Raw genomic sequence first — 20481 nt, forward strand, 5'->3', positions numbered from 1 at the left:
TTCAAAATGACTTAAATAATAAAAATATATTTATCCCAAGGATTCCAGGATTGGTTAATTCAGTAGCTTGACCCTCTTAAGACTTTAGGTTCTTTCTCTTTCTTCTAGGGCACCTTCAGCATGGAGGCTTGCCACAGTCTAGCTCCCATCATTCCAGACATCACATTCCAAAACAGAGGTTGCTTTTTCTCTTTTGGTGGTACTGGGGTTTGAACTCAGGGCCTTGAGCTTGCTAGGCAAATGCTGTACTTCTTGAATCATGCTTCCAGTCACTCTATCTCTTATCAGCAAGGAAATCTTTCCAATGTAGAGTAAAGATTATAGTAAGTCATTGTTTTAGACTGGTTCCTGCACTGGGCAGACCAGGCTACAAATCAAAATGGAGTCACTCATGCTAAGAGTTCCAAATCACCAAGCCGAAACTAAGCTGTTTATCTGGCTTTCTGAGAAATCAGGATTGGAGTGATAGTAGTCACATTTCCCAGCCAGGCCAGTTTCAGTTGGTGTGATAATGAGATTCCCTGTGTTTTAATCCTTTCACGAAGGAAGTAACTGGAAGTAACCTGATGATAACTAACCAGTTATTTTTCTAGTGATCTGTCTTCCTGTCTCTGCCTTACAAGGAAAGTAACTTTGAGGTGACCAATCCGCTTTTGTTCTTTATTTCTACTTTTTGCAGTCTTCTCTGTCTATATAACCAACTTCTTCTGCTCAGGCTTATCAGAACACTTAATCTGTTTTAGGCATGAAGTGTTATCAGATTCTAGAATTAAAACCCTTATATTGTAATTCTGTCCTTCGACACCTAGAATCCCCCAGAAGTCCTCTTTGTTGGCCAGAACTGGGTCTCATACCCATCTGTGATACTACTTATGAAGAAAATGATTAGCATAATGTGCTTAGACCAATGAGTCTCAGATTCTCCCTAAAACCAGTAGCACCACCTGAGAACTTGTAATACATGCAAATTCACGCACCCTATCCAAACCTACTCAATCAGAAATTCTGTACAGGAACCTAGCCATCTGTGTCTCTAGGCAAGTCTGATGTATGCTCAAGTTTTCAAACCACTGTTGTAACGTTTGTGCCTCCTCCTCATTCAGATGTTGACATCTAATCCCCAATGTAATGGGATTAGTAGATGGAACCTTTTGGAAATGATTAGAATATGATAGTGAAGCCTTCATGAATGGGATTAGTGCCTTTAGAAAAGAGGCGAGGGGGCTCTTTTGCCCCTTCTGCCTTGTGTGGATACAGCAGGAAGGTGGTATTTATGATGCAGAGGGTAAACCCTCACCTGATACTAAATCTGATGGTACCTTCATCTTGGATTTCCCAATTTCTAGAACTGTGAAAAATAAATTTCCGTTGTTTATAAGTTATCTAGTTGAAAGTGTTTTGTTAAAGCAGCCTGGACAGGCTAAGATGACTGGTATAGAGTGACTAATCAGAATTTATCATTGAGCAGGAGACTGGGCAACAGCTCTGAGGACTTAAAAAACATTCAGAATCATTCAAGAAGGAGGAAGGTGAGCATATTAGTCTTTTTGCCTGCCATGATAATACTACAGATTGGGTGACTTGAGCAAAAGTCTATTTTCCTCCTGATTCTGGAGGCTAGAAATCCAAGATCGACTTTGATCTTGCTGACTAAGTTGGCCTCTTGCTAGCTTGCAAATGGCCATCTTCTGGTTGGGAGCCACAGGGAGGACAAAGAATGAAAGAAGAGGGTGAAAAAGGAGAGGTATGAATGTGATCAAAGCAGTTTATTCGGATGTATAAAATACCATTAAATTGTTTTAAAAAGGGAAGAGGAGAATAAGAAAGAGCAATAGAGGGGATGAAATTGATCAAAGTACATTATATACATGTATGGAGCTATAACAATGAAATCCCTTTGAACAATTAATATACACTAATAAAATTTTTTCTGGCAGAACTGGGGTTTGAATTTAGAGCCTCATGTTTGCTAAGCAGGCTGTCTACCAGTTGAGCCACTCCACCAGCCCAAATAAAAAAAAATTTTTTTTAAAGAAACATCACAGGTGATTCCAATGTACATCCAAGGTTGAGTCAATGCCCTTTTTAAAAAATTATTATTATCATATCATGGTTGTACTGGGGGTACACTGTGATGTTTATAAAAGAGCTTACCATATATCTTAGTTAAATTCACCCCCTCCATTTTCCTCCCTTATTCCCACTCTCCCATTTCTAGAATAGTTTCACCAGGTGTCATTTTTCCATTTTCATATATGAGTAATAATATTTTCATGATATTCACTTCCTACAGCCTTTCCTTATATCCTCCCCCTCCCACTGTACCAACCTTTAGACAGGACCTGTTTTACCTTCCTGTACTTTGTTTTTGAAAAAAAGTCATTTTTGTTTGGTTATCTATTATAACCTGAATTGGTTCATCCTCCATTTTTCTCCTTTCCACCTTAGTCTTCTTCCTATGGTTATTTCAACAGGTTTAAAAATTCTATATTCATTCTTGTATAGAAATTCCATCACCCATATTCACCTGCTTTACTCCCTTCTTTTACCCTCCCCCTACTGTTAGTGTCCTCCCCTTAGTGTGACCTGTTTTGCATTAGAAGTCTCTGCCCCCTTCTTTTTTTTTTTTTTTGGTGATACTGGGGTTTGTACTCAGGGCTTCATGTTTACTAGGCAGGCACTCTGTTACTTGAGCTACTCTGTTAGCCCTTTTTGTGTTAGGTATTTTGGAGATAGGGTCTTGAGAACTATTTGCTTGAGGCTGGCTTTGAACCACAATCCTTCTTATCTCTGCCTCCTGAGTAACTAGGATTACAGGCATGAGCCACCAGCACATGGCTAAGTCACTGCCCTTAATGTTGGCTCAATCCAGGGCTCTCTGTGACCTCGTCCTTAGTGATTAGGGACTCTCAGCCCTGCTTCCCCTTTACAATCATTCTAAGAGCTTTTTAAACAACTATTAAGACCTGGAAGACCCCAAGAGGAATCTAGTCTGAATTCCTGGGGTGATTTTGATGTGACCCCAGAATTGTGAACACTTTCTAGATGGTTTTGTACTGCCCCACAGTTTGAGAGTCTCTTTGTGCTCCCTACAGAAATTTCTACAGCGATGGAAATGTTTCATAGCTACACTGTCCAATATGGTAGCCACTAGCTATGAGCACTTGGGATGTGGTTAAAGTGAATGGTGAACTGAATTAATGAATTAGTCTAAATTTAAGTTAAATAACCTTGTATGTGTGGCTAGAGGCTATTGTATTGAACAATACAGTTCTATATGTTAATGACTCTGAAATTTATCTCTCCTGAATTCCAGGCTTACACATTAAGTTGTCTAGCTGGTGTCTCTTTTTGACTATCTGTTAGGTGTCATTAACTTAATACCTACCAAATGGAATTCTTGATTATTTCCTTCAAAACTTGTTCTTCTGCTAGTCTTTCCCATCTCAGAAAACAGTCTCACTTTCCACTCAATTGCTAGAACCCCACAACTGGAAGCCATTTTATCCCTTTCTTTCTCACATCTCCCTCATCCAGTTTTCTGACAGGTCCTGCCAGTTCTGCTTACCAATAGATAATTTGATTCTATCCACTTCTTCCACCTTCATTACCTCCAGCTTAGGCCAAGAATAATAAAGGATGCTTGAGCCAAAAGTCACTGCATCCTTAATATGTGCTTTATAAGACCTGGATTAACATTAACCTTACAAACAACTCTACAGGGTGGATAGGGAAACTGAGGAACAAAAGTCTTAAGCAAGGTACCTAGGATCACACAGTGCATTAGAAACAGAGATGGGATTCAAAATAGATTGCTTCCAGGTTCCATGTTCTTCATCACTGAGTACTCTGTCCTCTGGACATGGACAGTCACAGACTCCATGTCAGTGGTACTTCAGCCTGGTTCCCAAGGAACTTAAAAAAAATCAATTTTCCAACCCCATCCTAGACCATTTCAATCTCTTGAAGTAGGGGCTAGGCATCAGAAATTTAAAAAATATTCAAAGGAGTTCTCATACATAACTAGGGATGAGACCATCCCTCTGTGTGATCTTGCCCTGCCTGTCCTCCTCCACCCCTGCTGTCAACAGCATCTTGCTCATGATGTTCCCATCACTTCCTGCAACCCCTAGAAGAATCTAAGCTCTTTTCTTCCCCAGGGCCTTTGTGCTTGCTCTTCCTATGCCTGCAACAACCCTTCCTGGTATCATCTGGGGTTTGAGTATGAGTTCAGAGGTTCTGATCCCTAAAAAGATTGAATACTCATTCTTTTCCATGGAAATAAAATAAAAACAATATTAAACTTTAGAATTTGTATAGGAAGGGACCTACGGCATTCTAATTTTTCATAAAGTACTCAATTCCCATCTTTTTAAAAATAATGGAAAGAAAAATTTTTGAAAGGAATTTTGATGGCCTAGTTAGCTGGTTTTCAGAAATTTAGCCCTTAACCTTTCAGGCCCAAATGTCACCTCTTTCTTCAGAGAGACCATCCTTTCTAACATCCTTTCTCCATCCTTTCTAACATGCTTTCAAGACCCCTATCATTAGCATCTTTTAAAAATTATTCCATAGCATAGGAAACGATAATGGTATGATTTAGTTCTTAGTCTCCTTGTCCTGTTTTGTTTGCTGCTGTATCCTCCTCATCTAGCACAATACCGGGTACAGTGTGCTCAATAAATCTCTCCAGAATGAGTGGATATGGGCTGATGCATGGCAAATAGCAGCAAGCAGGTCCATCTCAAGGCAGATCAGCCAGCCCGGGATTGTTACCCTGTAAGAGGCTGCCTTCCTAGGTTGGGGAGGAGGAAGTTTCACAAAAGGGAGGAGGAAGTTGCGTCAGAGGAGGATCCTGACTCCAGCAATCCAAAGCTCAGAGTCAAGGAGGGAGAAGGCAGCAGGAACACATATAATGTTGGATGGATTCTAGGGACAAGAAAGTTAGCGTTTATTTTTTATTGTAATCTCACTGTGTTACTTCAACATTTTTAGTAAAGTTTCTTCTCTTTCTCCTCCTTCCCCCTCCTCCTCCTCCTTCTTCTGGTGGTACTGGTGTTTCAACTCAAGGTCTTGCTTGCTAGGCAAGGGATGTACCTCATGCCCTTTTGGCTTTAGTTATTTTTTTCAGCTAGGGATTCGAGTTTTTGCCTGGGCCAGTCTTGGCTCTTGATCTTCCTACCTCCACCTCCTGGGTAGCTGGGATTACAGGTCTACACCACCATACCCAGTAAAGTTTCTTAAACCCAAGAGTTATGTATTTCTGGAGAATGGAAGGAAGACCATGTGCTCATGGTTTCAAACGAGGCTGGAGAAGCTGGGCCAGCATGGAAAAATGGTTGTAAGAAGTCTACAAGTGTTTGTGGGTATCAGGAACTACAATGAATCTGTATGCAAACATCTAGCCTTAGAATTCCTAGAATTATTATTGGGTAGTAGGGGAAAGAGTGACTCTTGAATGGCTGAAGGAATTGAGGTAACTCTGGTTGCAAAATTAACAAAGTATTTGGTAATTATGTGTTTAATGCCTGTGTCCCATGAGATAGTAGTCTTCTACTGAACAGTGATTGTGCCTGGCTTGTTTACTACTGTGTCTCTTGATGTCTGGCATTGGATGGGCACTCAATAAATATTTGTTGAGTGAATGAATGGTTCTGGATGTTTTCGTGTTTCTAGGTTAAATGTCAGAAGGGTCTGCTGACATGTGATGAACTGGAAGAAAAGTCAGTCCCTGAGGATGAGAACCAGACAGAAGCTGGGAGTGCAGGGGTATCAGTGTACAGACTGACTTGCTGGGAGAATTCAGATCCCAGATCCAGCCCACAGAACAACCACAGGGATAAGAGGCACTGTCAAAGGTCTGGAGAGAAACCCAGAAACACAACAAACTGGACACACAGATGGGCTATGGAAGAGAGATGTTCCCGTCAATGCTCATATTTGTCTTTGGGACACTGCTGATCCCCAGGCAAGGGACTTAAGGAAATAGATATTCCAGGACCTCATTTGACCATTGGAAGGGGGTTTTTAGTGTGCTGTTAGGCTTGGCACTCATTGGGATGGGCCTGAAACTCTCAGTGAACACATCATCATTGGCAGCACAAGAAGAGCAAAGACTGACAGACCTGTTTCACATGTCCCCTGATTTGTTGGGAGAGACATAGAATCCCTAAACATAGTTAGGAATTCTTGCATCCTAAGACCCTCTGTCCACCTGTCCCCTCTTCTCCAGATCCACGTGCTCCTCTTTCATCACTTCTCAAGATTCTAAATGCTGGGTCTTGGAGCTTGCAGTGCCTAGATCCCTAATAGCTCGACTCCATAAGTATTTCAGTTCTAAATACCAACTTAATATCAGCTCAGGTCCTGATCTTCTCACTCCTAAGCACCAGCAATAGCAGATAGAATAGGAAGTTGGTGTTCAACTGAAGGCTACATAGGCTTGGAATTCTGTTGATGAGTGAATCAACTCATGAAATTCCTCAGAGTCCAACTCTTGGAGGGAAAAATTTCTTTTTCTGAATAGGAGAGGAGTACTGAGAAAGAAAGATAGTTGGTGATATTCATGGCATCATCTTCTTCAAGCAATATTTTTTTTTTAAATTAGGATTTTCCTTGTCCCAAGAATCCATACTAATAAATCCAAATCTATTTGTTGAGTCTCTGCTCTGTGCAAACACTAAGCTATGAGCTCAAAGGATATCCTTGACTTTGAGGAGTTTACATTCTATATTTGTGAACAAATCACAAAACAATGAAAAGTAATTATGTTTACTTCTGAGTAGACATAAGTATATAAATTTGAGCTATTCACCAAGGGATTTACAACTGCTGGTTGAATTGTATAGGAAGGTCTGCTGCCTGTGTGGGAAGAATTCACAGGAAATACCAAAGAAGCCACTTTTGGCCCAGGAATCAGACATAAGTCTTAGATTAGGATTTTGTCAAGTTCACATGAGGCAGATAGTGCAGTGTAGACAGGGAGAGTTGGATGAATCAAACCTAATTGTGGTCAAGGTAGCGGATGACTGGACCAGAGCACGTGTGTGAAGGGGGCTGTATGAGTTGGGCTGAAAGGCAACTTTTTAAGCTGGACTCTGAGTACCTTGCTAGGGACTTTGTTGACTTTAACCTGGAGATGTTTGAGAATGTGCAGGACAAAGTCCATACCAAATGCAACTCATAGTACAAGCCAAAACCAACAAAATGCAGCAGGCAAAAGGGCAAAGGTACATGTGCGTCTGCTCACATGATTTAAGAACGGCACAAATTCAAGATGAGGAAACCCACAGTTTCTGACTTGAGACAGACTTAAATCTGAAGTTTCTGACTTGAGATCGTTAAAATATCTCCAAGTTCATGATCTCTGATGTGACTTGGTAGGGAAGAGCCCCCTATCTGGCAAGCTGCAGAAGTGGGTCCTCTCCAGAACAAAGCCACACTGGCATGCTCTTATCTCAAACTGTGCCACAAAGCAGGCTGCTTTGCTCAGGTGGGCCAGTGTCATCCAGGAGCTTCCCTGTGCTTTCCCATGGAAGAGTTTTATTCCCATGTGTTATTTCCATCCAGGTTGTTCTGGGTCTCAGAGCAACTTTATGTTCTCAGGTTATTGTGTCTTCTTGCAGAGTTTAATTAATCATCTGAGACAACACTTCTGAAAGCTATCTGGGAGAAAAAAATATTGCTGTACAACCAAAGTGACCAACTGCTTCAATTTGCGTGGGAATGAAGGGTTACCTTGGACACAGAACTTTCAGAGCTAAAATGGAGGAAAGTCCTGGTCAAACCAGAAGTACCAGAATCTTCTCTTTGTTATTTATCCCTTCCCACACTGGTTTTTCTTTTAGAGACTGAGTGGCATACCCAGCTCATAGAGATTTGCCCTCTGGCTGTGATTTGCAGAAGTCTCATGGTCTATGTTTTTAAGATTTTTTTTGTGGGGGGGGAGCGGTAGAGGGGAGAGATCTGAGAACATTCACCACAGTCACTTTTCCTTCCATTCTCCTTGAAGTGTTGCTGAAGCCGCTGATGATTCTAATCTGAAGATTTTGATCCTTGCACTTTGAGGAGGAAGAATCCAAGCAGAAAACATGGTGGATGTAGTGAGGGAAATAACAGTTTTATTATAGAAAAGGGGCTAACAGGTGTGATCCCTGCTAGGCAGAATGGAGGTGCCGCATGCAAGAAAAAAGGGAAGAATTTTTATTCTAGGTCATTTTTATATCATCCTGAACTTGGAGGTGGGGAGAAAACCCACATCACTCCAGTCTCCTCCAATGGTCTCAGGGACAGGGGGAGGATTTGGGGTGACTCAGGCATACACCTGTGCTAATTCTCAGGTACCCCAAGTCCATGTGGGAGGAAATTTGCACTCCAATTTAACTTAACAAAGGATTTGTGATTGAAATGGAACTCTCTGGGCTCAGAGGGAGTAGGTAAGAGAGGGATCACAGAGGCACTCTAAATCAGGCTGTCCAGTTTTTAAAAGTTCTGAACTTTCCCTAAAGTCTAGTCTGCCTCAGTGTCACATTCTACGAATTATTCAATATGACAATTTTTTTGATTATATTTCTGTGTGTAATATATCTGTGAATAATGTGGGCTTGGTGTACTTAGATTGAAACTGGATACATAGAAGAGTTTGAAAAATACTCTCTTCTATTTTCTCAGGAAAACACAGTTATTTCTTTCCTTTTATCTTTCTTCTTCTTTTTCTTTTTTTTTGGTAGGACTGTGGTTTGAACTCAGGACTTCACACATGCAAAGTAAGTGCTCTACTGCTTAAGCCACACCTCCAGTCCATTTTGCTCTGATTATTTTGAAGATGGGGTCTTTTGAACTATTTGTCTGGACTGGTCTTGAACTACAATCCTACCAATCTCAGCCTTCCAAGTAACTAGGATTGCAGCCACAGCACTGAGCCATAGCTATTTCTTTCTAGAATAGTATCCCAAATAAAGGATAAATACAACCTATAATGTCCAGGAAATGCACATGCAGTCGCCCGAGAGTGGAGGGACAGGCTCACCTCTGTACCATTGGTTCAGCCCTTGGTCTTTCACCTGGAGTGGCCTGTGACAAAGAGGCCCAGGCCCAGAGGACGCCATTATAATGTCAAGTCATCTGGAAGCCAGGGCACCTTTGTCCACTTCTAAGCATTGTATTTTAGGAGGATTATTGGCAAAAGGAAGACCTGCTAGAGGAAGATGACCATGTTAGAAAAGGTCTGGAAATTATGGAACTGAGTGAACAACCCACTACAAGTGAGGCTTCCAGATTTAGCAAATAAAAAGACAAGAAGCTCAGTAAAATTTGAAATTTCATACAAAGAGTAAAAAATCATTTAGTGTAAGTGTGCCCTGTACCATTATTTGGAGCCTACATATACAACCAGAGAACTCCTTCTGTATCTGAGAGTGAGTTTTAACTGAATTCTTATATTTAATGTGGCAATCTGAGTTACATCCAGGAGCTTATGGTCTCTTGTTGGGGGTCGTGCATGTACCTGAGATAGAGATGTGACATCACAGTCATGAATATGTATACACTTTTTTACTTGAACAAAGGGAACTGCTTAGAGATACAATTTTCTGAACGTGCTATGGGAAGACTAGAATCAGGCAGCATTAAGCTGGGAGACTTGCCTGCAGGAGTCTCCTTTGGATAGGGGTAGTAATTTTAGTTATCTTCACTTCTTTTTCTTCCAAATAGAGATGAAATAAAATTGACTCTGTTTGTGGTCAGCTTTAATATACACGAGCAGTTACAAAACAGGAAGCTAAGATGCCCTGGAAGTTACTTGCCACATTCTCAGCCCTCCCCCTGCTTCCTGTCTTCTTGCTTCTGCCTTCACATGCTCACTGGTGTGCTCACTGATGCACTGAGTTGAGTGCTCTTCTGACGTAACTCCTGCACTGAGCCCTGGAAGCAATACTTCTTAAGAAGGGAAATCCGCATTTTACAAGCTCTACGTCCATTTAGATAACTGTGGAATGAACTCTCAGGCAGCCTGTGGGTTCAGTGGAAGAAGTAAAATGGGCCAGAGAGAGGAAGGACTCTTCAAAGGTGACCTGTCATGGGCACAAGCCACTCTCTCACCCTGAAACTGTTTTCTTCACTATTACTGTTCATTCTACTAAAATATGCTCATTGAAGAAGTTGAGAGCTCACAGAAAAGTGTAAGGAGATGACATATTAACATTTTGGACATTTCTCCCTGATTTCTCTCTGAGTACTTTTTTCCCTTTAGAGATAAGTTGGTATTATGTATATCCCCACTCCACAGTTAACAGTATCTCACAAATACTTCCCAAAGTTATAAAAATCTCTTTTATCACTATTTTAGATCAGAATGGGGTCTGCTTTGAATTCTGTTTCAAGGGGAAAGAATTAGCTTGAGTAAGGTCTCATCACCCTTGTCTGATGTGAGATTGACCAGACTTTGATCTGTGAGTGCAGAGGCCTCAAGTGAAGAAGGACCTTTCTGTGCTGCCTCTAACTTGCTAGGCAAGTGTGAGTTCAGCTGCACACTGCATCCAGACTAAGTTGACTACAATCTTTCACAGGTGTTCAACTCTGTTTTTATTACCTGTTTCTCTCTGGCAGTACTGGGATTTGAACTAAGGGCCTCACGCTTACTAGGCAGGCTGTCTACCACTTGAGTCATGCCCCCAGCCCTTTTTGCTTTAGTTATTTTTCAGATTAGGGTCTCACATTTTTACCTGGTCAGCCTGTAACTGGGATTCTCCTCTCTCCATCATCTATGAGATTGCAGGAATGATGCAATTGGCTGGTTTTACTATCCCTTAAAGGCCATAAAACAAACGTCTGTCACATTTACACTTGCTTCTTTGTCCTTTGCCCTCTGTGTTTGTAAATAGTCCCTCTCCTGCCATTACCTCTGTCCTCTCAGAGGTATGTATCAGGAAGGCCAGATGCATAGCCCTACTCCCAGTGAGTCCTGCCTGAGTGCCTCTCTTTCCAGTCAAGGCTTCTGTAGAGTTTTCAGCCCCAAAGGAATAGGGGGGACCACATAAAACGCAGCTCCTCAGTTTGGTGCCTGGGGGTCCTCTAGGAGAGCAGCCCAAGCCAGCTCACTGCCTGCAGGTGTGTTCTGAAACACCTGGATGGGAGCGCTATTTGCTTTTTGTTAACAACTGCAGACTGCTGATAACAGCACCCAGCACCTGTGAGTGATGCATGTGTGGAAACATAACCTCTGAGGAGCTATCACCTAACAAGGCACTTTGCTAGAAAAATTAGGCATGTGCTGTTTCCCTTAATCTTTACAGTATCTCTGAAGTCGAATTGTCACAGTTCCCATTGCAGGAATGGGGCTTCTGTCACCCCAGCGGGGAATTGAGCCCTAAACTCTCTCACTCTAAAGACAAAGCTTTTAGCTACTGTCCTAAGCCTGAGAGCAGAGACTTCAATATTTCCCACCATGGCTGCACCCCACCGTGCCCCACAGAACTGCCCTGCTCATCTGCAAACCAGTGAAATTCCTGGGTGAGCCTGGTCTGGCCTTGGTACGTGATATTTTTCAGTTCTCCAAGTAATTCTGAGGGGTAGCCTAGGTGAGAACTGGAAGAATCCAATCCGTTTATTTACAAATGATGAAACCGAGTGGTGGGGGGAGTTGCCCAAGGCTTGTGTGTGTGTGTGTGTGTGTGTGTGCATGTGCCCATGTGGCATCCATGCTGGGTCCCATGCACGCTAATCACATACTCTACCCTTGAGCGGAATGCCAGCCCCAAGTTTTCCTAAGTTTATGCTTCTATGAGTAGTAGTGTTGGAGTTAGGTCAAGTCCATACATAAACCCCTGTGCAGCCACAGGCACTGTGAGAAATGCTGATTAAAAGCCTTTAGGTGGTGTTTCCAGACAGGTAGCCGCACCCTGCTCCCTTCCCTCTCAGACCACAAGGTGCTATTTCTCCATACTCAGCCCTCAAATGCCAATTTGAACATTAGGGCATTTAGTTTCTGTCTCCAGTGGGTCCTCTCATGGATCACATTTAGAATTTTAAAGTTCCACGGGGCAGGCCTCTGATAACATGGGGAGCAGATCTCAGGATCGAATGCCCCACCTCACACTCAGAAATGCCTCTGTCTCCCTCTCCCTGAATGCTCTGACCTACCACAGTGGCTACATGTTGCTCCTTCAGATTGGTGTACAGCTGTCCCCTCGGTGAGGCTGGGCTGTGGCTACATGACCAGCTCTACATGGCAAATCTGTGGCCAAGGTTCACAGTCTGGACTTAGTTCCTGAGGACCTAATTCCCAGAGGGCAATGGCTGAGTTAGCAGTAGAGGGGTAGAGGGTGGAGAAGGGGGCTTGGTGATGGGCCAGCCTGTCCGCTGGAGGAAGGTCAATGATGGGGAGCAGGTGGAGGTGGTAGGGTATCCAGATATTCTTCCATCTTCTCTGGGAGCCAGTCAGCTTCTTCCCAGCCTCTGCCTTCACCAGGCTGTAGGCTATCTGGGCCATACCTCTCAGGAGGGTGAGCCATTTGGGGGTGCACTTTGTCAGGTTAGTCAGAGCAGAAGGAATGGAGGTCCCCAGGTGTCCCAGGAGTCTGACCTCAAGTCAGGGGACCCATCCTTTGGTGTGGGGGAGTGTGTCATCCTCTTGTCATGCCTTTGCTTGATTTTGTCAGCTCCTGGAGATGCTCACTTAGCCTCCTTCTCTGTCATCCCACTCCTGCTTGTGTGATCCTGGCCTCACTTGGAGCAGCAACCTGTTAGCATGAGGGGGAAATCATGCTGATATGTTTGGAGACTCTGAGAGGAGGGATGGAGGCAGCACCTTGTCCAGCAGTGCCCACACAGAAGAGGTGTCAATATGGAAAACCAACTCAAGAGGCTAAGACGCGAGGAGGATTGCAGCTCAAGGCCAGCCTGAGCAAAAAGTTAGGGAGTCCCTATCTCAAAAGCAAACCAGATTTGGTAGTACACACCATACCAGCTACAAGGGAGGCAAGGTAGAATTGCAGTTTGAGGTTGGCTTGGGCAAAACGTGCAAGATCCTATCTGAAAAAAGAAAACTGAAAGCAAAAGAATTGGGGGTGTGGCTCAAATGGTAGAGAAAGAAACACTGAGTTCAATCCTTAAAAATAAAAGAAGAACCCAGGAGGCACCTGGTGGTGTCTGTTCTAGATGTTTCTACAGCTGCGGTATCACCTCTGGATCCCCAGTTAACGTCAGTGCTCCAAGGGTTGGAACCAGGGCACAAAAGAAAGTTTTGAGCTATTGGGTCTTGATTAGGTTTGAGAGACGTGAAGTCCAGTGTATGGTGGACTCTGGCCAAGGATTAATGAGGGTGGAGACAGGATGTATAGACGAGGTGGGACACCCTCTGCCCTATGTAATGTTTAAGAACAAGAGTGCTGGAGCAAACTGGTCTGAGCTCAAATCACTGGTTACTTGCTGGGACCAAGTTATTGAAAATGGACCTCATCTTATTCATCTGTGAAAGAAGGACAGCCAAGTGTTATCCCCACTGCATTGTAGTGGGCGTTACATGAGTTAATACATGGAAAGGGCTTACTTAGAACAGTGCCTGGGACACCAAGGGCACTCAGCAAATGTCAGCTGTAGTTATTTTAGGCTGACTGCCCGATTTCTCCAAGACCTCAGGCCCAATCTAGTGTGTATGACTTTTTGCTAAGAAGATATTCAGGTTGGGTAGGTGAGGGTGGGGGAGAGGGAAGGGTGTGGAATAGAGTCACCTTACGACAGGTAGCTAGGCTCCTGGCCTGCTTACTGCTGGCCTTTGCCTCTGGCTGGCTCCCATCTGCACCTGTGGAATATACCTGGCCAGCTTTCTCTTTCTGGCTCCTCAGGAAGGACACAGAAGAGGTGACCAATTGTCTGGATGGCTGCAGTTCAGGGCCACGGCAGCTTTACTCACAGGGTAAATACCCAGGGTTATTGCTGGAGCCCACCTTGTCCCACAGACAAGGACTCAGTCATGACTCACTATATTCAGATGGTGCCTGAGTCTTAGTCACCTGGCACCCCCTTCCTGCGATACCTGAGTGACACAGCTCAGAGCAGGTTCTCACCTCTTCTTTTAATCTCTTCTCTCCCTTTCTTCCTTCTCTCTTCTTTCCCTTGCTTTCTATCCCCCCTTGATTGCTCATTGATCAGATCTTGGCTGATGTTTCTGGCAACTTGCATGGTTTGAGCCTGACAGATGGCTAATGGAGACAGTAGCTTCTAATTCTTAGTAGCTCCCACACTTAGCAGAGACATGCCAGGAATGACTGATTAGCAGGCAAAGGAAGGATGCCACCTATATCAATATGGTGACATTTCGGTAAGCTGGGGAAGATGCCTCCAAAAAGACTCCCTCACTGTAGCCAGCTGATACATGAGCTACTCTGTTAGTAAATCCATTCCACCGGAGTCTGGCCACTCTGAGGATTCAGCTATGCAAAAACGCATGGAGGATGCATATGAGTTACTTGTACTTCAGTGTGAATCCTTTCATTTCACAAATACTGAGTACCTACTTTGTGCCGGGCACTTGGAAGGCAGAAGTAAATAAAATAAATGATAAGCTCTGCCTCCTTGGGCCTTACATCTTGGGGAAGCTAGAAAACAAGCATGATAAATAGGTAAATCATATAGTTGGTTAAAGAGTGTTAAGTGTTGCCAAAAAATTAAAGGCGTAAAAACCCACCAATAACGTAGGGTGATGGGTTTGGGTATGCAAGGGGTGGAGGACAGATACAAGGCAGAGAAGTTAGTTGTGATTTTTAAATAGAGTGGTCAAGGTAGACCTTGTTGAGAAGTTCCAATCAGAAGGATGACTTAAAAACTGTGAGACAGGTAACAAAGGTCTTGAGACAGGCTTGGCAGTTGGGAGGCATGGCAAAGAGACCATGTGAAGGTAGTAAGGGAAAGTAGTAGAGGTAGAGAGGCAATGCAGAGTGGTTCTGACCATGTAGGTCCTCACAGACTCTGTCAGGGCTGTGGCTTTGGCCCGCAGTAAGCTTGTGCAGGGTTTTGAGCAGGGGAGTGAAGAGACTGTTGTGTTTGGCCATGACTGGAGACCAGTGAAGATACTCTTGTAAGAAGTCAAGGGCAGAGTGGGTCAGCCAGGAAGGTGAATTCTAGTTACTTTTAGAGGGGAGGTCTAACAGAATTTGCTGGTTGACTGATGTGAATGCAAGAAAAACAGGACTCAAAGATGACTTCGTTTGTCACTTCCCTGAGTGTTCTAATGAGCCAAGGCTCCAGGGGAGATGAGTGCTTTACAGCAGGAGAGTGACAGGCAGGGTGAGAGGAAAGGAGTGCACAGAGGGGAGGCTGAGATGCTCAGGCCGTGTCCCGCCATCTCTCCTGAATCTCTGGTCAGACCCTAACTGAATGTTGGGCACGATTCGAGGCTGCTTAGTTTTAAAGACGCCCCAGAGCTCATGTCTGGCGTCCTAGAATTTCTGAGGGGACTGGATCCCGACTTGGGAAGGACACTGTTCACGAAGTGTGTAGCTATTCTTGGAGGTCTGCGTAAGCAGCTTCCAGAACTTTCATGGGGAGTGTGTGGGAGGCCCAAGAAGAGCAACTGGTGTTTCCCTCCTGTGAAGCTAAACCGCTCCAGGACCTGCCCTAGCTTGTGAAGTCTGAGACATCACACGCTTATTTACCTGGGTTCAGAATGGGAAGGAGAGGATTTAAAGGGCCCCAGCCACTCAGGGTGAGGCCCACCCCACTCCTGCCCTGCTTCCTCTCCTCCTGTGTAGGATCTGGGATTTCGACACCTGCTCTCTTGGGCTGAGTTAATTATTATTGAGCTCTTTGTCACATCCTCTGGTGATGGACAGAGGATGAAAGTTTCCTGGTCTTGAGTTCAGAGAGTTGGAAGTGGAGATGGAGAGAAAGAGACCACCATGTGGGAGGGCTCAAAATTCAGAAGTCTCTTCTCTTCAGGGGACTTGATGGGGGTCTCTCTGTGTTCCATGAGGGCTGCTAAAGGAAAGCTGTTCGTTTTGGCTCCTGATTGCTGAGTTAAGCCACATTTCACTGGAATAATGACAGTGGGCAAGACAAGAAGGTTTTTGGAGTTTCAGTTACACTTCTAATAAACTTATTGTGCGTTTGCTAATTACACCTAAACTTGTGCTAAATTAGAACTTGGGGGTTAGACATACCCAGTTTGAGCCTCAGAATCCTATATTTTTCCCTTAAGAGCTGTCAAACCCTTAATTTCTCAGGCATAGGGCTCTAGTGGTAGAGAACTTTCTGCTTTGGAGACAGATTGGCTGGAATGGACAGTGAAGAAGTCTACTTTAAATTGTGACTTTGGGATAAGGAGTATTCCAAAATTATGCCAGTATAGGCTCTCCAGGACCAAGATAGAGATCAGATCTCTTGAAAAGCCCCCTTACCCAACCTGGAGGGAAGAGTGTCCCAGGAGATCAGACTTTCAACTGTTTCTGCCATTTACAGTGGCTCTAAGCCCAGGAACCCTAAGCCAGGAGTCAGCCCTGCGTCCCACAAAGGCTGCTGTGTTCTCTAGCCTGGCAGGGAGCCAGGGGGAGTCTGCTTTGACTTTCTTAGTCTAGATCTACTTCAGCCTTTCTTTCTACCACCTGTGGTCAGGTCTGATTTCTGGCCCTCAAGGCTGGCATTCCTGCCCAGAAGGGAGGGACTCAGAGGCCACCCTCCCTGCAGCAGGGCAGTGACTCACAGGTAGTTACCTGTCCCAGGGCTCCCTGCCAACCCTGCTGAGGGAGCCCCGAGGCTAGGTGTGGAGAGTTCCTCTGTTCATGCCTCTTAAACTTCCCTTGGCTGAGTTGAGCTTTGACCACTTCCTGATCCTTTCAAAGGACTCCCAAATTCCCCACGAAACTGGGATTTTCCACTTTTTTTTTTCCCTTGAGAGGGGTTTGGTGCTTTCCAGGGTCCTGGATGTTTGGACCCTGGCATAGTCACCTTCTGGCATAGTGACATATCTGAGGTTTTAACACTCTGTATACTCTGTATACAAGTTCTGCCCTTTGTGCCCCCTACCTGATCTTCTGTCCTGGGTGGTCCAGAGCAAGACCCCTCCTGGCCTTGGGGAGTGCTTGGTACCAATTTCAGGGGCCTTCCCCACTCCAGGAGTCCTGGTCTAATGATCAGAAACATTTGCATGGTGCTGTCTATTCGCAGTGCCCCCCTCCAGCCCTTCAGGCCCCCCCAGGCAGGCGGGCACTCTGGTGCGTGCTTCTAGGCCTCTGGGACAGACCCACTTGCCCAGTCCCGTCCTGGGGGTGGGGGTGCAATGACGACAGATGGGCGTGACAGCTGCCAGATTCCTGAGGCCGCCCTGCTGTGGGGCTACGCCCAGTAAGGGAGTCTCCAGAGGTGAGGCTGTTGTTTAAAACCGTGGAGCCAAAAGAGAAGACCCCCACATTCCAGGGGAGCTCTCTGAGCCGATCTACAGATCTACAGGAAGAACAAGGATAGCACTGGACAGGTATGTTCCCTGCTTTCCCCTGCTTTGTGGGGTGGGATGGCGGAGAGAGGCTGTGTTTCTGGGTGCCTGTGGCCTGGTTGCAAGGCCTGATTCACTCCTCCAAATGCTTGGTTAAGATGTCTGCCACTGTTTGGATAGCTCTTTTACATCTGATAAGCACCTCAGTGACATAAAAAAAAAAAAAAGCAGTGTAGATCTGCAGCTGAGCACAAAGGAGAAGTGGAAAGGGTGGGCTGGCTGGGCTCAGAGTGCCTGTTACTGGGGGATTTCTAGCTTGAGTGGGAGTGCAGAGAGAGCACTGTATGGAAATCAGGAGGTGCTTCCTCTCTCAGGTCACCATCAGCACTGGGACCTCCAGCCACATGTCCCCAGCCTAGGCTCCTGACTCTCCCGGGAGGGGATTGGAAAGAATGCTTTTCAAGCATGCGGATAAAGGATGCCCTTAGATACTCCTGTTCTCCTGCCCAGCCAACCCTTGACCTCCACTTCAGTTAATGGAGTGTGAGGCTGTCATTGGAGCAGAGCTAGTGTCTAATTCAAGGCTAAGGGGGACATTACAAGCACAGGATGCAGCATGCCTCCTTGAGACGGACCCACCTCTCAAGCCCCCCACTTACACCTTGTTAATCTTCATTTCTAGCTGCCTTCAGAATCTCTGTCCATAACTGGAGTCATTTTGAGTTTCTTTCAGTTCAGATGAAATCCCTTCTGGCTTTTCTTAAACCTACCAGGCTTACCTCTTTCCCCACTGCATCTCAGTTGCCTAACTAGCCAAGAATTATGGTCATCCTAGCCTCAACCTCACTGGGGCCCTGAGTGGTGTTGGAGACCCTGCTAATGGCTGTCAGCCACTTTGACCTTTTTACTTAGGCTGGGCTAGGTTGAGGCTACTGGTCCAAGCTCTGAGAAAGACCAGTTCTCTCTCTTGAGGCAGAAACAAAGCTTTAGATTTCTAAAGGCCCTGCCCCTGCCTACCCCGCATGCTCTTCATATGGCCCTGTGGTGTGGACAGGATGGATTCCCCTTGCCATCCATTTCAGAAGAGAAAGCTGAAATCTGGGAGGAGATGGAATTTTCCCAGGGTACCCTGTGAGTCACATGCCAGCTGGGACAGGGGTCTGGGGCTCTGGCATTTTCCAAGCTTTTGGCTGAAAGTGTGCTCACTGCTCAGAAATGTCCTCAGTTAATATACTAGCTAGAGACTTCTGAAGAAACAGGAATCCAGAAACAGAAAAGGAAAGGGGCTGGTATGCCCTGGGAGGTTATATCATTTTACCCAGGCTGCTTTGCTCTCTCTGTTCCAGGTGAGGTCCGCTCTGGGGATCCCCTCTCCCATTGACTGATGATGAGATCTCTCCTTCTCCTGTGTTGCAGTAAGTATCCCTTCCCATTCATTCTCCAAGGATCTGGTAAGTACAGGGAGATGATAGCCACAGGCAGGAGAGAGTTTAACAGTGTGAGCACCCTCTGTCACCTTGTAGTCTCTTGGGTTTGGAATGCTTGCCTAATGGGGATGGCTGTGGGAGTTCCCCACTCTTTAGGACTTTCAGGGAAGAGGCTTCTCTGCCTCTCTTGAAAGGCTCCCAAGAGTCTTTTTTTTTTTACTTGAGTTTGTTTTGTGGCTTCCTGAGGGCTTTGCACAGTTTATTTCCCATCCTCTTCCTCTCAGGCTGGTTCCAGAGCCACTGTGGCTTGTGTTCTGAGTTTGCCAGTAAACTATAGCTGGAAACTCATAAATTAAGGTTGGGACACCTTTGTTGACAAAGGAGTAGAAATAACACAGGCCTCTTTCAATGTTCCGCAAATGACTGTGGGTGGCTGACAGAAGACATACTGCAGGCAAAAATAGTTATGGACCATGTCCTGATGGCCGAATGTGTGACTTTTTTTTTTTTTTCTAAAAGTCACATACAGGTGCCACATGGTTTTTTAAGTTGCCAATCTTTCTCCTCTCCTTTTCACATTTGGGGTTATAGGATGTGAACTCAGCTTCTTTCATCTAACAGTCTCAGCCCCACCATTATTACCAGGAAGTGGGGGCATGAGTGAGGAGACGGGGCAGTTTTGCCCATGTTAGCTCCCCTGAAGGATTTTGAGGTGTCCTGCTAGACTCTCCTCTCTTTGTTCTGCACCCCAGTACTCCCCTATAATTTCAGTGTTGCCTGGCTTCCTGTGTGCTCAACAATCCTGCTCCCGTGGGGCCTGCTATCCTCCTGTTGGGGACTTGCTCATTGGGAGGACCCGGTTTCTCCGAGCTTCATCTACCTGTGGATTGACCAGACCTGAGACCTACTGCACCCAGCATGGAGAGGTAGGCCCTGCTTCAATGGTTTCCAGGACTGGAGGAAGGCAGGACAGGATGAGCTGGCCATTTGTTCAGTGGGTACTTACAGTGTACTTGGTATAGGTCAAGCCCCATGCACTGTGGGGAGTGGGAGAGTGCTTGAAAAGTATCAGGCCAGATCACTGCTTCTAAGGAATTTACATGTTGATTGATCAAGAGGAAATGTACTCAGAATTAATGGAATAGGTTTTTCTTTCTTCCGCTGCATAAAGTGGGAGTCTTTTCTTAGCTCCTGGGCATGGAAAAGGATAGTTTTTCCTTCTTTTCCTTTCTTTCACTCTCTCCATCTCTCTCTCTCTCTCTCTCTCCTTTCAGTATTGGGGTTTGAACTTAGTTCTCTACCACTTGAGCCACATCTCCAGCTCATTTTGGTTTTATCTTTTTCAGATAAGGGCTCATACTTTTTTTCCCAGGACCAGCTTCATACTGTAATTCTCCTATCTCATTTTCATGACTATAATTCTAGCCATGCACCATTATGTCTAGCCTAAAGGATGGCTTCCAACTCTTGGTACAAATACCCATCTCTTAGGTTTATAGTCTCTAACATGGCATCTTGGGTGGGTAAAGACAAGGCTGGTTGCTCATGGGAGCTGGGATGTGTGCATTGATTGGTGTTCTTACCATGGCATGACTTCACTTGTGCCACAATCCTTCTGTTGCCACCATACTT

At 45.0% G+C, this 20481-nt stretch overlaps 1 protein-coding gene and 1 long non-coding RNA gene across 2 annotated transcripts in view; both read left to right on the forward strand.

Annotated features, from left to right (window-relative positions):
- LOC141413949 (uncharacterized) overlaps nucleotides 1-11941 on the forward strand; it is a 111003-nt gene extending 99062 nt beyond the window's left edge. Inside the window, exon 3 of the long non-coding RNA XR_012439006.1 lies at nucleotides 8730-11941. This is a non-coding gene — a long non-coding RNA (uncharacterized lncRNA). The remainder of the gene's footprint in view (nucleotides 1-8729) is intronic.
- Nucleotides 11942-17003: 5062 nt separating this feature from the next.
- The window catches only part of Lamb3 (laminin subunit beta 3), a 37275-nt gene continuing 33797 nt past the window's right edge, over nucleotides 17004-20481 (forward strand). Inside the window, exons 1-3 of the mRNA XM_074048425.1 lie at nucleotides 17004-17464; nucleotides 18769-18837; nucleotides 19621-19775. Of these exons, the coding sequence (XP_073904526.1) occupies nucleotides 18807-18837; nucleotides 19621-19775 (186 nt within the window). The 5' untranslated portion in view covers nucleotides 17004-17464; nucleotides 18769-18806. The remainder of the gene's footprint in view (nucleotides 17465-18768; nucleotides 18838-19620; nucleotides 19776-20481) is intronic.

This window comes from Castor canadensis, chromosome 11 (genome assembly GCF_047511655.1).
Source record: "Castor canadensis chromosome 11, mCasCan1.hap1v2, whole genome shotgun sequence".
Classification (NCBI taxonomy): Eukaryota; Metazoa; Chordata; class Mammalia; order Rodentia; family Castoridae; genus Castor; species Castor canadensis.